The sequence below is a fragment of the Larus michahellis genome, chromosome 2, assembly GCF_964199755.1.
Source record: "Larus michahellis chromosome 2, bLarMic1.1, whole genome shotgun sequence".
NCBI classification, from domain to species: domain Eukaryota; kingdom Metazoa; phylum Chordata; class Aves; order Charadriiformes; family Laridae; genus Larus; species Larus michahellis.
Genome location: NC_133897.1, coordinates 123575201 through 123590463, shown reverse-complemented (window position 1 = coordinate 123590463; position 15263 = coordinate 123575201). Strand labels below are relative to the sequence as shown.

Below are 15263 nucleotides of genomic sequence, written 5' to 3'. Positions count from 1 at the left end.
TTTTTTTCCCCCCTCTCTCTCAACTGTCCAGATCTTCTCTTTGCCCAAACAGGAAACTTCACGGGGAAGTTGCAGCACTGCATACAGAAAAAAAAGCTTGCAATGGTCTAAAAGCCCTTGCACGTAGTACTCTCAAACCATCGGCTTAACTGATCGGAGACTAAACTGTTATGGGGACTGCACACCTCTCAGCCTCCCTTTTACATCTTGTGAAGAAAAAAAAATCATTCTGGATTTGTGGCAAAGAGCCTGACATCAGTCTCCATCAGAACTACACCACAGGAAGCAACACTGCGTATCGGGGCAAGCTTTGGTATTCGCTCCTGTCAAGCCTCTGTCTGATATGGTTATCTTGATTAGAGAAGCAGAATTACAAATCAGCTAGCAAAAACGCACATCCTTAGTGAGTTCCTATCCCAACGCAGGGACAGGCTGCCAAATGGAATTTTGACCCAAAATTGTCAAAATGGGGAAAGCACAAAGATTTCTTCTACCCTATGGAGTTAGTCAGCCGAAAGTGAGACCCCCATGCACTGTATAAAACCCAGAAAGTGCATGCTGAAAGGAGGCGCTCTTTTCTGGGATAATGATTCATCCCAGTGACCAAGCGGCAGCCAAACCACAAGGGTTACTTACAGAAAGGGGTCAGGGGAGCAAACAGAAAGGAATTTTTAAAAAATAAAGCCAAAACAATAGTTTTTTGGATAACGTGGATATTGACACAACATAAAAGTAAACAACAGCAAAACAAAGGCATAAAATTCTGTAACGTGAAATGCCTAACGGGACTTGAAACTCATCTAATTTGAAATTGCTCCCCTTTGCCTTAGCAATGAACTGCTGGTTTGCGTGTGTCTGGGATATCCAAATGATGTGACAGCTTTCCCAGCAACTAAGTTACTTCAATACTGCGCATTAATCTTCAGGTTCCTTTGACAACAGATTTGAGTTTGTCATTTGAGAAGTTCTTTCCTCTACTTCTGTTGCCGAAGTCAGAAACCGTCCTGGAAACAGTGTGGTTTAGAAATATTACTGGGCAAAACAGAGGGGAAACAAAATCCAAGAAGAATCTCAGATTAGTGAGACACCCTTAGTATGAACCCAAAAAGATGAAAGCTGAAAGTGGTATGCGTTTGCTGTGCTGACGCTTCACATTTCCAGACTAAAAGCAATTAGAAGGTTATCTAGTTACATTACTAAAATTTCAACCATTCGCCTGATGTTTTCCAAACCAAACACTAATTTTATTTTGGTGACTTGAAACAGTATAGAATAAAACTATCAAAAATAAATTTTGCCCTAGATGAAAACATATCCCCAAAATATTATCACAGCAATACTGATTGTTTTATCATCCTCATGCTTTGTAATAAGGATTGGGAATTGGAAATGAATTTTAGGTGGTGAAGTTGAAGTATATTCCTAAATGATGGCATGTTCAGCATATTTCAGAAATTTTAGCAAATGCTCGCAGGGTAAATGAAACAGTAGTTTGTCCTAAAGACTTCTAACTTGAACAAGTTCCTGTAGATTTTCACCGTGATGACAAAAGGCATATCCCAGAAACGGCTCATCTTCTGCCAAAATTAAATCATCTTGAAGACACTCGTAAGAATTTTTAAAATATACTTTAGAATAGAGCAAGGTATTTTCCCATAGCCTTTTTCTCATAAAATGCTAACTAATTCTGACTCATTTTCTGAAAGAAAGCAAAATAATCAAAGAAAGGAATTCAGCCAGAGGCAGACGCTTAGCATGGAATATTTCAGCCGAGGAGTTAATATCTAACAAACTGGTAAGCAGCCAAACACAAGGCTTTGTAATGATACGTGTGAAGCTAGGACAAAAAGAATATTAGCGTATTAGCAATGTTGCAGATCCATTACTATAGAGAACACTAAAAATTTTCGGTTTAGTAAAGACAGACCTATTCAATATCAATTTCTGTTCCATATTTCAGAAGAAGCAAGAGGATCTCCTCATACCACATGAGAACGATAAAGTAACTCCTATTCCTTAGTAAGTCAGGTGGAGGATAAACAACATGCAGAAGGCTTGATTGGTTTTAAGTAAGCATGCCTGTATAATTTTTCACATAGCAGTTCTGAAAAGAGTTGGCTGAAGACATTTCTGGTTCCCTGATGTTACTTTCTAGTGAATCTTCAAATACTGGGGAAATTCCAGAAGACTGAAAGGATGATGATATTGCGCTAGTATTCAGGAAGGGCAAACAAAGTGACCTACAATAACCGGAGACCAGCTAGCTCAACATCAGATCTAGGCAAAGTGACTGGAAAAATAAGTAAGGAATTAAGGTCAGAAACGTAACTTTTGTCATTCCACATGGGTGGCATTTTGAACACGTAGCATGCAAGTGGCACAGGATGTAAGCCCTCTAAAGCTTCAGTGAGAAACTGTGAGACTAGCTTTTGCCAGCAGTTTGGGTTTGACTTAAAATCATACAAATTTCCTATGAAAAAAATGGCCATTTCCACTATCAGCAGAAAAAAAAGGGATATCACCAGCCCTTTAAGTGGAATGCAAAAAAACATTTCAGAGAACTAACTAGGAATTACAGTTAGAGTTTTTTAACAATGGACAATCATAACTGAGTAAGAGCAGATCCAGCAGAATTTGAAAGTAAACACTCATGCTATTAAATGGTTTCATCAATTACATAAAACCAAGTTTAAAAAATAATACAAGAAATGGTGTGGATACCACAAATTCAAGCAAATTTGTGACTAAAAGCGGACAGGCTTGACATACACAATGATCTGAACTGTATGGTTAGCTGGGCATAATCAAATGAAGCAGACCTGGATACAGCACAAATACTTTCCTGTGCTTAGGCAGAAGAAACACAAACCAGTAGGTGGAGAGTGGGAAGCCGGATCTCAGAAAACAACAGCTACAGAAGTTATGAAATCATATTGGACAATCAATTCAATGTGAAGTCCCAGCATCACACTGTGACCAAAGCCAAACCAGACTCAAGCACTTATTAAAGGCCTTGAACGTACAAGAGGCTGAGTAGTGAACTGGACCTGGCCAATGGTTTTGATGAGACTAAAACTGGAAAAATACATACAGAGTAGCTGTCCGTGTTCTTAAGACCACACTGAAAAGTTTGAGAGGGTGCAGTAAAAAGCCATGCAAATCACTTGAAGACTGCAGAAAATGGTTTAGAGTGCCTTAAAGAGATGAGTCTGTTTAGTTTATGAAAATTGTAAGGCAGCATGATTTTGCTATGCAAGTGCCAGAGAGGGAAAATGCCACATACTGAAGAGCTTTTTAATCTAATGGAGAAAGGCTTTACAAGAAACAAAAGACGGGAACTGAAGCCAGACAAACTGAGATTTGGAAGAAAACACACTTTTAAAAATTTGGGAGTGGAATTAAGGACAAACTCTCAAGGCAAGTGATAGATTCCCTCATCCGCATGTTTTCAAATTAAGACCAGAGGATTTTCTGAAAAATAAACGGAAGTTAATATGTGCTCAGAAACAAGCAGTCAGCTTAATAGAGCAAAAATGCTTGAAATTTTGTGGCCTACAGTCACACAAAAGTTGATAAAAAAACCTAACCATTTCTTTACACTTAAAATTTATGAATGCATTATCTCTCAAGAATACTACTGAAAGGTGGTGTTTTCAGTCACTTGTAACTAATTTGCATAACTATCACTCCTTTTTAAGTGAAGTGCTCACTGCAGTCATGCTTCACACCCATTTCACGGTTGTGTTCTATTTGTCCATATTTGCTGTCATCCACAATTTCAGCACTTATTGATGAATACAGCTGACTTCAAATCAAAGAAAAATGAACAAAGAAAGAGGAAAAGGTGGTTAGAAAGAAACAACAAGAACCAAAAAACCATCTGCACACCCAGAAATTAAACTTAGAATTCTCCTACAGCCTGCTGGAAACGCCATTTCCCCAGGTGACGCTGGAAATCAGAGAGCTGTGAAGAGTCTAGAGTCTAGACTATTTAAAACAAGTTCTGTACCACTTCCATTCCAACACTTTGATGACTGAGACATTATAAACCATCATATTTAGCTGAAATGTGATATGAGCTCAGAAGACAATCAAGAGAGCATTAATCCCAAGTCAGGCAACAAACACAGAGAATATAAACTTCAGTTGTACCCCTATGTGGGCCATATATATACACATATATATACAGACTTTCACACAGCAGTATATGTATAATGCTTCTTACCTGAGGGGATTTTAGCATCTGAAATACACTGATGCCTCCAAAAGCTAATGGCAGATCTTTCTCTGTTCTGCAGTCGACATAACCTCTCAGCTAGCCCGCCCCTGCAGAGAATAAAGGAATGCTCAGTTTTGCCAAGTGACAAGCCATAGGACAGATGGAATATGTATGCTTTGACCCTTAGAGACAGAAATATACAGTAAAACTACATTCTGCAGGTTAGCTCTCCTAATTTTGATTTTCCAATGGATATACTCCCAATAAAACACACACTTACAGTCAATACACAGTAAAACACTTTCATTATCTGCATTTCCAAAATTTTCACATTTTCAGCCCTGTCTTCAACACAAGGACTGTAACGAAATGTTCCCGACTTTTCTTTGCACTTATGCACATATACACATAGATACTACAGAAAAGTGTGAATTCAAAACAAAGCAGTATAACCACCAGTTATAACAGGTTAAGGTGGTTTTTTTTTCCTCACAGATTTGTTTGTCTGTTGGCAAGGAGTGATCACAAAAATATTCTTTTACCCATACTTGACCCTATGATTCATTTCACAAGCTGGGTCAAGTGTGCAGTTTCAGTGGTCTGAACACTCTCCAAGATGGAATTAATTTAGCATTCCCAAGGTGAGGAGCAGAGGAGTGGCATCTAGCACAAATACATTTAAGGTAACACTAAAGCAATTTCTACCCGTGGATTCAAAACCAGAAGACAGAATATCTCACTTTAAGAACAATAAGATGAATGTGCTGGAAACTATCTTTGGACTACTACAACGAGCGTTGGGCTACTATGGGAGTACTTGAGCATTTTTCTTTGGCTTCAGAGAAGTTATTTGCATAAAAACCTACTTCATTCTTTCTTTATAGTTTAAGTTTTTCCACAAGTACTATCCAGTATATCAATAAAGATTTCTACTAAGGTGAAATACATCCTTGGGTAAAACTGGCTTAGGAATAAACAGAGATAAGATACAACCACCTTATGATTATTTGTACACATAAATAGATTCTTTTTGTTTTAGAAAAAAAGAAGCCAAATAGCTGGGTAAAGCTCACATTGTAAATGTGAAACTGGGAGGACTCACACCTATGGAAACCAAGAAGGAGCTAAAATCATAACCATTACAAGAATTATTAGATGGCATGGCTAAACATCTTAGTAGTAAAGATCACAGAATGAATGCTCTGAAATACAAGAGACACATTTGACCCAGAATGATCCACAAAAATTTTGTCGTTTACATTACTGCAATCTCTTCTATGGCTGGTGAGGTTCAGGTTGCTTGGTTGCAGAATATAAAATATAACCAAGAATGCATTTATGAGAGGTTCTCAGCTGCTTATTAGAATGTTTTTATTATAATGTCTGTTTTATACATTGTGAAATAGGAAAATACAATTCAAGGACATGCCATGCACAAAAGGAATTTCTATGGCTAGAGAGAGTTGGTAGATTATGGTTTGTTTCTTTTAAAAGGCAGAAACAAAGAAATTTAAATACCACCCCAAACCCAGGAGGATCAACCCCCTTTTTAGCTCAAACATGTAAAACAAAAAAAAAGGTGCTTTCCATTATATATTCTAACAGATTTGTTGACAATGGCATTTGGAAACTACTAGTTCCTTCTCATACAGAACAGGTACCCACACTGTTGAAAACTCTTGTGTATGTGCTTTGAGATACTGTGAACTACACAGAGTCACTCATGGCTGCGCAGATGAGAGATAAGACAGAGTTACACAGAGCTTACACAAAGCACAGCATGGTATTAAGCAGGTGCCAGCTTCAGCGTAAGAACCAACTCCATGTTTTGAAAAAAGCTAAAAGGTTAAAATTACTACTATTTTATTCCCAATTGCACATCTGTGGATTGTTAAATACCTAATGAACTTTTATATTCAGTCTTTGCTAGTTAACTGTGTTTACTGGGACTAACAGTCATTTTTTGGCATAGACTCTATCATATGGAGGTAACTTTTTGCTCATTTTGGAAACACAAGGTAGAGATGAATAATATTCACTTTTCACTGCGCACACATTATCCCTCTGGAAAATCCCCTAGCTTTCCTGGCTTTTCAGACTGCAGAAACTGTTTGGCTTCATTTTGCCAGATATGAGAGGTTTTGTTGGCATCAAGGGTGGAGACTGGATTATACAGTAGCAGGTCTTGGTTAATCTGTAGTCTGTATTTATTTACGCATCTAGCTGCTTCGAGAAGCTTAGAAAAAGATATTCAGTTCCCTCTTTTGCACAGATCTAGCCCTTATGATCCATTTAATTGTCCTTTGTAACAAACCCAACATCTAGGGTGTGGGGGTGTGTGTGTATATATATATATGTATAAAATTAGCAATTATATTTTGATTACTAATGTGTGATTTCTGTGATCAAGGGAACTGACAAACTGCATTTAAATAACAAAAACTGTAATTTGAGATACATACTTTACTGACCAGCACTTCAAACTTGCCCCAAAAATGTTTTAATATGAACAAATCGAACGCATTTGGCAAATTGTTAGTGCAAAGGCTATTCTGTGAAGCCAAACTGCTCAGATATAATCTCCACTGCCCACAACATTTTTGTTCTTAATCATGAAAGTTTCAGTACAACTATTTTGCTCCTTTAAATCCCTGAAGGCGGACAGATTTAACAAGCAGAAATCCGTGTCCTATTTCCGTACTAAATCTGAGCTTGTTGAAATACTGTATTTAAAACAACACATTGCCTTTACTCTCCATGTCCAACAATATCCACATGAAAGACAGCTTTGATGACCATAAGAAATCTCAGCATCTAGTACAAAAGCTCAGTTTCTGGTGGTTGCCCCTTTCCACAAACTTCAACAGCAAGACTGAAGAGTTTTGTGCCACCATCTGACAAGTATCACAAAAGGTAACACTGAGCCCAATCTGTTACTCCCAGGCTGCTGGTCCCTAGCTTCCAACTCCAATGAGGCTAATAGGGAAAAAAAAAAAAAAAAAAAAAGAAAGAGTGAGTAGGCTGTGTTTTGAAAAGTCATTTTCAATCCTTCTGAAGTGCCGAAGATCTCTCTGTGTTTGTTTATCAAGGTTTTCATTCAGCAGGGCACTTACCAAAAATAACCCCACATTCATCCAAGTTTACTCCTTTCCAGATTTCGTTTGAATTTAAGCACAGTAAACACTTAAGCATCTCATTATTGAGTTGTCTCCTCATACACACTACAGTCAGGACTCCATGTATTTCAAAACACTGTAGGTTACACAAATATATATCCCCATCTCAGGACTGAGCAATTTCCCTCCTCCTCTCTTCAAAGCAAGGACAGAACTCTCATGTTTCCAAGTTAACTGGTGAAGTAACTGACTTCTGCAACACTCCATGGGCTACTTGCTAAAGAATTAAAAAGGACCCCTAAGCATGCTGGCATTTAATTTGTCAACACTGCAAACCCATCAGCTATTATCAGCTAGTTTACAACTTGCAAAATAATAAGCACCACTGAATGCTGACGGTGGCTACCAAGTGCTCCTTTAGTGTACAAAATAGCACGGGTACATATGAAAGACATGATTAAAGAAAATGTTGGCTACACAAATGCAAGTCTCCTCTACAGAAGCCCACATCCTCTCCAGCGTAGAAGAGAAGCTGTTGACTTCATGAAGCAACAAGGGAACAGAAAGAATAATTTTAGCTCTGCAGATCAGCCCCACTCAAGCTCTGACTCAACAACTAGATTTATAAACTTTCACCTTGGATGAACCACCATTACCACGATCGCTGCCATTGTTCTGTTTGTTAAAAGTGGGCTACTTTTCTGGAATCAAAGCATAACACAATTGCTTTTCCTATGTGCTAGAACAAGCAAAGACCAAAGGAGACAGCAGTAATTTTAAGTCCCTATAAAACTTGTCAAATAATTATACTCTGCTACACATTCTGGGGTCTTTCCCTTGGAAAGGAATCACTGTTTCTCCCAACCCACAATTTCCATATCAAATCAACAGCATCTGAGGTACATACCTAAAATGAAAGGAAAATGGAAGATCTATACTGTAACACAAATTATACTTTCTAACACACAGCTATATGAAGGGCCAGTTCCATCTGCAACACAAAAATATAGAGAAAAGACCTTCCACATTTATTTGAAAAAAAAAAAAAACAAAACAAAACTGAGTGGACAGGCAATGCAGTGATTTAGTAAACTGCACTGGATGCTGGATTTTCCTGCTCACCAGTTACTCACATTTCAACAGTCTGATCTATTGTGGCCATCCACAGAGGTTTTTTTACACTAGTCAAATCAACAAGGCAGGCACACTGAAAGCCTCTTCCAGAGTCTTACAGATTCAAAGATTTGGAGCCTCTCTTAAAAGGGTTCAATAAACCAAAATTCTTTTCGAGTCCATGTAGTCTCTCACCACTCCTTTTTCAATCGTTCCACAAAGGAGGTTGCCTCCATAAAACATATGTGGAACAAAGATACCATTTTCATGAGTGCCCATAGCACAGCAAGAGCCAGAGGTATCTTTCAGCAGCTGCATTAGACAAAAGTGGCCATCTAGAGAATTTACAGTGTCTTCAGCTGTAAATTCTAAACAGCATATACCATAGACATCCTCAATACCACCTTTAACAATTAAAGTTTGCAAGTAGTGTCTGGACATTATAATACAATTACTCCTGCAAATCAAAAATAGTTCTTTGTCATAGACACCAAAGCTTCATCATTCTTGTGTAGTGAGGTATGGTTTCCAGGTCCTAGTTGCCTCCTACAGTGCAGAGGAAGAGACATAAGAGGGATTACAGTCGTAACTACTGAGAAAAGGGTGGGTGAGCACTTTCTACATCCCATATGGCCTTCAATGAAAGATTTTAAGTAAAACTTTATAGGCAGTTGATTTTCCCATGCCTCTACTTAGCCAAGTTATCTCACACAAAAAATTTGAAATAATTTAGGAACATCTTTGGAAATAGGTAAGCTTTTGGGGCCTGCTCCTTTCAGACTTTTCAAAACATTGATCGCTCCTTCTTACTAGCCACTGAAAAAAAAAAAAAAAAACAATCCACAGTTGAAAAGTTTACCACAGCACTCTGGCTCTTCAGACTCCTTAACAGAAAAAAATTATTTCAGATTATCCTACAGCAGAGGTTCTCAGCGCAAGTAAGACAATTTAATAATGAGAGTCTTCCCAGAAAGAAGTTATCCCTTTTTCGGCCTGTATAAAAAAAAAAAAAAAAAAGGAAAAAAAAAAATCAAATGCCAGACTCATATGCACGATTTATCATAGTTAAAAGGAAGACTCTGTAGGAACCAGTTTTAACGGGGGAACAGCCACACCCCACAAGATAAGGGAAGCACCTCCCCTTCAGTTCTGAAGATTTGCCCGAGCAGAGATCTTCCATAGAAAAGCAAACTCCATAGTTAAACAAACCAAAGACAGCAAAATGACTTCTCTCTGATGGGGAACAACCGTACCCTGCTAAGCCGTTCCAATCAGTAAAATACATTACACATGAAACTGGAGAAATCTGTCATTTTAAGGAAAGTGAGAGGTCTTTTACTAAATGCGGGGATTTTTCCCGTGAACACCAAACATATGGCACAGTAAAACCATCCACACTTCCTAAAAAGAAAAGACATTTTAACTTTCAGTAAGTGCAAAATAATTTGACCATGTATATTGCTAGTGATTACAAGTGGTATATCTGTAGGGCAACCATGATATTCTTCAGTTATATTCTCCTAATCCAACAAGAAAAGGAATCCAACGAGCACGGAAAATTTAATCCAGTAGTTAATAGCAGCATAAGAACACGGTGGTCAAAGGGCTAGTCTATTGCTGTTACACCCTCATGCTACTTGTGGATGCATGTAGGAAAAAACAGACCCAACTTCAGAGTAAAAGCCTGCTTCATTTGTGCCAGCTCCTTCCTCCCTTGGCAATTTCCTTTATTTTCAGGACCTCAGTTGGCCTCATGTGACAACCGGGTTTCATTTTACTGCACATAGTACCAGGACATTCTGTAACTTTCTCCTCTTTTGATAACAAAAGTTAACTTTAGCAGATCAGATCTCTAAGTGGTCTGCACACAAGTAGATGTAAGATGATTAAGCAGAATTTCCTGAGATTTTATTTTACTGTTAAACTAAAAATGGCCACTCACATATTAAAAAAAAAAAAACAAACCAAAAAAACCCCCAAAAAACCCCAAAAAGATAAAGCAGCTATTCTTCACAACTAAAAGCTCTTGCAACATGACAGATTTAGAAGTAGGGTTAACATTATATAACTCAAGACACCCATTTCCTGCACTGAAACACAGGCTTTTCTTTTCCTTTTTTTTTTTTCTGATGGAAATAAAATATTACTAGAAAAAGCAAACAATTCATAAAACCTTTAAGAAAGGTTTACTTGTACACAAGAAAAGCTGAGTGTGTGCATTTTGAGTGTTCTTCTTTATAAATATTGAATGAACGCAGTTACTGGTTTAACTTATGTAACAAACTTTGAAACTTTCAATATACTTCATTCCTCCCTTCTCTCACAGGGGTACTTTGAGACTTGGAACTGGTGCAGTTTAGACATTTCACCCCGTAGCATCAACATGAATTCCAGATCGAAAAAGAAGAGCTTCCTGAAAACTGTTATTTGCAGTATATACTCTCTCCCCTCAGGTTTGCAAGTCACTTGCGTTATTTTCCCACGCAGTGTTGACTCAAGCTGAGAAACTGAAACTTTGTGGTGAATAAAAGGGTAGGAACATCTAAACCCAACACCTCTTGACCTGATCACCAAGGCAATTCACCTCAGTATCAACTGCCACTAGCAGCACTTCCTTATCAACTTTCTTAGCAAGCTCATGGGTGCAGTCCAACGCTCTCAGGATACCTGGGAAAATTATACTACTCCCACTCCATCCATCACCAATTTTGTTTAAATAAAAGAAGACAGCTACACAAGATGGCATATAAACCCAATGTTTAAGGTGGGAACGTCCAGAAGCAGTGGTATTGATGGCTGTGAATGAAAGAGATGATACTTTGCTACTAGCGTGGGAGACTGGCACCTCCTACAGCACCGCCCTTTGGGTTGCTTCAGAACCTGCCCAGGACCACCACCAACCCTGAAGGACAAACGCCACCATACAGACTACCTGCCCTCCCCTGTGGACTGCGGTAGAAAAGAACAATTTTTACTTAGAACAATTTTGAAAACAAAAACTAACGTTACAGGGGATACATGAAGACATGAAGAATTTGGCAAAACGGCAGAGAATAAACCAGCCAGTAGGCATGGTGGGGGAGGAATTGCTTCTGTCACACCTTTCTTGTCTGAAGATGCTAATCACTTTCCAAACCCCCCCTTAATTCCTAACAGAGGAGGATTGTAACACACCCCTTCAAATTTCACTCATCATAAGCAACCCTGTATATTGTGCACGTTCTTCTGGGGACATAGATGGGCTTCTCATTTTACTTCCACTCAAAGGTGTTGAATTTACACTCAAATTTCTAACGCTAGCATCAGCAGAATTTATTTTAATCATCCATAATCAGCTTACTTCTGAAGATTTCTGTCATGGTTTTGGCTGGGATGGAGTTAACTTTCTTGCTTGCAGCTGGTATAGTGCTATGTTTTGGATTCGGTATGAGAGCTGTGTTGACAGTGCACTGAGGTTTTTGTTGTTGCTAAGCAGTCAAGGCCTTTTCTGCTCCTCACACCACCACACCAGCGAGTAGGCTGGGAATGCACAAAAAGTTAGGAGCAGAAACAGCCAGGACAGCTGACCCCAACTGCCAAAGGGATATTCCATGCTGTATGGCATCACGCTCAATGTATAAAGCTGGGGGAAGAAGGAGGAAGTGGGGGGGATATTTGGAGTGATGGCATTTGTCATCCCAAGTAATCGTTACATGTGACGGAGCCCTGCTTTCCTGGACATGGCTGAACATCTGCTTGCTGATACGAAGCAGCAAATGGATTCCTTGTTTTGCTCTGTTTACATGCGCGGCTTTTGCTCTACCTATTAAACCCACCTACCATCTCAACCCACAAGTTTTTTTTCCTCACTTTTACTCTTCTGATTCTCTCCCCCGTACCAACTGGGGGGAGGGAACGAGCAGCTGCATGGTCCTAGTTGCTGGATGGGATTAAACCATGACAGGTTACATCTTGATTTTTGTAGTATATGTCAATTACATCTGTAATAGGATCAAATAAACAATACTATTTCCTCCCATCCAGGCAATTACCCATTTCCATTTTAGCACTGAGAGGATTCCAGGAGGAGAGGACAGTAGAAAAGAATTAATTTGAATTTTTACACAGATTGTTACAGCTCTTTTATTTGGCTTTTTATTTGGTTTTGGTTGGGGTTTGGGAGGGGGAGAATCTTAGGGGGGTCTCTTTGAGGTTATGTACAAAGACGTAGCCGTGGAGGGACTGGGAGCACAGCTGCAATCGGGTAACGCAAATATAAATGCAGATTGCAGCATACCTAAAGAATCTGTAAGAGAATGTTACATATGGTATAAGATATTTTTCAGAAAATATAAGCTAAAATAGTTTGAAAAGATTCTCTCCACTTTTGATGATAGCTTTAGTCATCTCAAACAGCAAAGAGAGCTGAAAATAGAAATAATGTCTGTTTTCTTAAAAGTGGAAACAAAACCATAGGAGGCCTATTCTACCTACATCAGGACCTTTCCATGGAGTAAGCATACTTAATACTGGATTTGGAGTAGAACCTCTCGCACAGGAATTCACGTGGGAGGACGGCAGCTCTGCCATCTGCACCATCTCCGTTTAACCCATGCTTCCCTAGGCAACACTCTGAAAAAAGAGAGCCTTTTCTTCTCTGGAAAAAGAGAGCCTGGCTAAGCAGAGGCTCTCGGCTCTCTTCTACCTACCGCGCAGTTTCAAATGGTCCGAGTGGGAGCCTGTGGGACAGATCCAGCTTGCAGGATGATTTTCCCTGCTCACTGCTTTTTCTGCTGTGGCTTTGGTCTGCAGCAGAGGTGGAAAGGCAGGAGAAAGGACAAGATAACAACTGCTATTTAAGTTTTAGCTATATAACCAGAAAGAAGACATTGTCACTTCATCAATCAAGAAGCCGACAAACATTGCCTCAAACTGGCCTTCAATTCACATCACTGAAACCTGAGCTTTCCTATCGAGAATGCAGACTCTTATATCCACTGTTAGCACACCAATGAAATGGGAATGGGATGGAAAAGGATGGGAGAGATGTGTAATTAATGGCCTGAACAGGAAGAGTGAAAAGATGACAATCACCTGGACAAGCAAAATAACTACATAAACAAAACTCATAACTGAGGAATTTCCTGCCTGCTTCCTTGTTCCCAAAGGAACCCAAGGTGGAACCACAGAATGGAAGAGTGAAAAACTGCAAGCTCTGCTTCTCTGGCGACTCCAGACAGATTACATTCTATATCACTGTGGTTGGTTTGTTTTTGTTTGCTTCTTTGTTTGTTTTTAAAGCTATTTATTCTCTTACACATTTGTTTCAGAGTATCTTTGCTGTAAAATATATTTTTGCACTGAGATTGTTGATAGTAGAGGTCATCAAATGAAGCTCGTAGGTGCGGATTCAAGTCATGTTTAAGCTACAGAAGTCCTTACCCTGGGATGTTAATGCAGCGGCCAAATGTTATGGTTTCAGAAAACAACTGGGCAAACTCATGAAAAGACAAACCCACTGACAGTAACAAACAGGTCCTGAGCAGTAAACTGCTGAAAGCTGGAAGTGCATCTGGGCAAAATACCACTATATGCTTGTCCTGTTCTTATTACCTTCACACATACTTGCTTTTGGCCACTAACAGGCATTTTTGGGGGTTACAGCTTTGGTCTGACCTAGTACAGTTGTGTGTTATGTTTTTAAAGTAACAAGAAATAAAGCTTGATTGCATAAGCAGAGCACTTTTAAGTACAGAGATCCTCAGTAATTAGGACTTTCAAATATATTCCCTTAGTCGGCATTTTGAAATAGCCAAGAACATTTTTAGAGAAAAATAAGGCATGGCATTTTAACTGAAGTGAACATTGGTTAAATGTTCACCAATTCACCAAAGTGAATTAATTGATTGATTGATTACTGTACATAGAATCAGCTGTAAAAAAAGGTAAGAAAGAATGACAATGCTAAAAATACAATAGATATCTATAGCAGCACCATTTGTAATTGTAGTCTCCATGCCTTGAGGAATATCTTCACAAATATACCATTTAAGTTAAAGCAACTTTCGTTGATTCAATATAGGAAGTGACCATTTCTGCACTGTAATTAGCTAGAGAAATAGTTACTTGTAAACATCAGGCTTCCACTGCTCAGGCTCCGGCTGTTTTCTTTCAGCAGCTAGGTATCTTTTTAATGTATTTAATTTAGTCACAGAGATTTACATTTCAGACTAACAAATACATCCCACCTTTGCCTAAATATCGCTCTGTCCTGTGCTATTCACCACTATTGCTCATCCACCCCTTTCCTACAGTATTTTGGATAATTTTACCCTGACAGATCTGGAGAGAAACAAACAAAAAAAAAAATCAGAGCTACAGCATTTTTGCAGGCTATCTGGAGAGGCACAAAGCAATGAAATGATTACAAGCTAAAACAGAAGTATGTCCACTCACACATCTGTAAGGTACTGTAAAGCATTATTAGAAGTGCAAAAACTGTATCTATTTGCGCACAGGAGTTCAAGATTGAGAGCTTTCACCACAGATATTAAAAATTAACTGAGTTCTTTCTTGCCTTGTTTGCTTGTCTAAAGATAAATTACATTCTTTAAGTTTTTGGAATTTGCATCTCTAAAATGCTTATCCTTGTGTCCTGGTTTCAGCTGGGACAGTTAGTTTTCTTTCTAGTAGTTGCTCTGTTTTGGATTTCGTATGAGAATGGTGCTGATAACACATATTGTTTTAGTTGTTGCTAAGTGATGTTTACATTAGTCAAGGACTTTTTCAGCTTCCCCTAGAAGCCGAGAGGTAGCACAGGCAGGACAAGCTGGCCA

At 38.8% G+C, this 15263-nt stretch overlaps 1 protein-coding gene across 1 annotated transcript in view; it reads right to left on the bottom strand.

Annotated features, from left to right (window-relative positions):
• Positions 1-15263, bottom strand: part of SPIDR (scaffold protein involved in DNA repair) — a 205212-nt gene that overhangs the window by 134756 nt on the left and 55193 nt on the right. The window contains exon 7 of the mRNA XM_074576988.1: positions 4226-4326. Coding sequence (XP_074433089.1) covers positions 4226-4326 — 101 coding nt within the window. The remainder of the gene's footprint in view (positions 1-4225; positions 4327-15263) is intronic.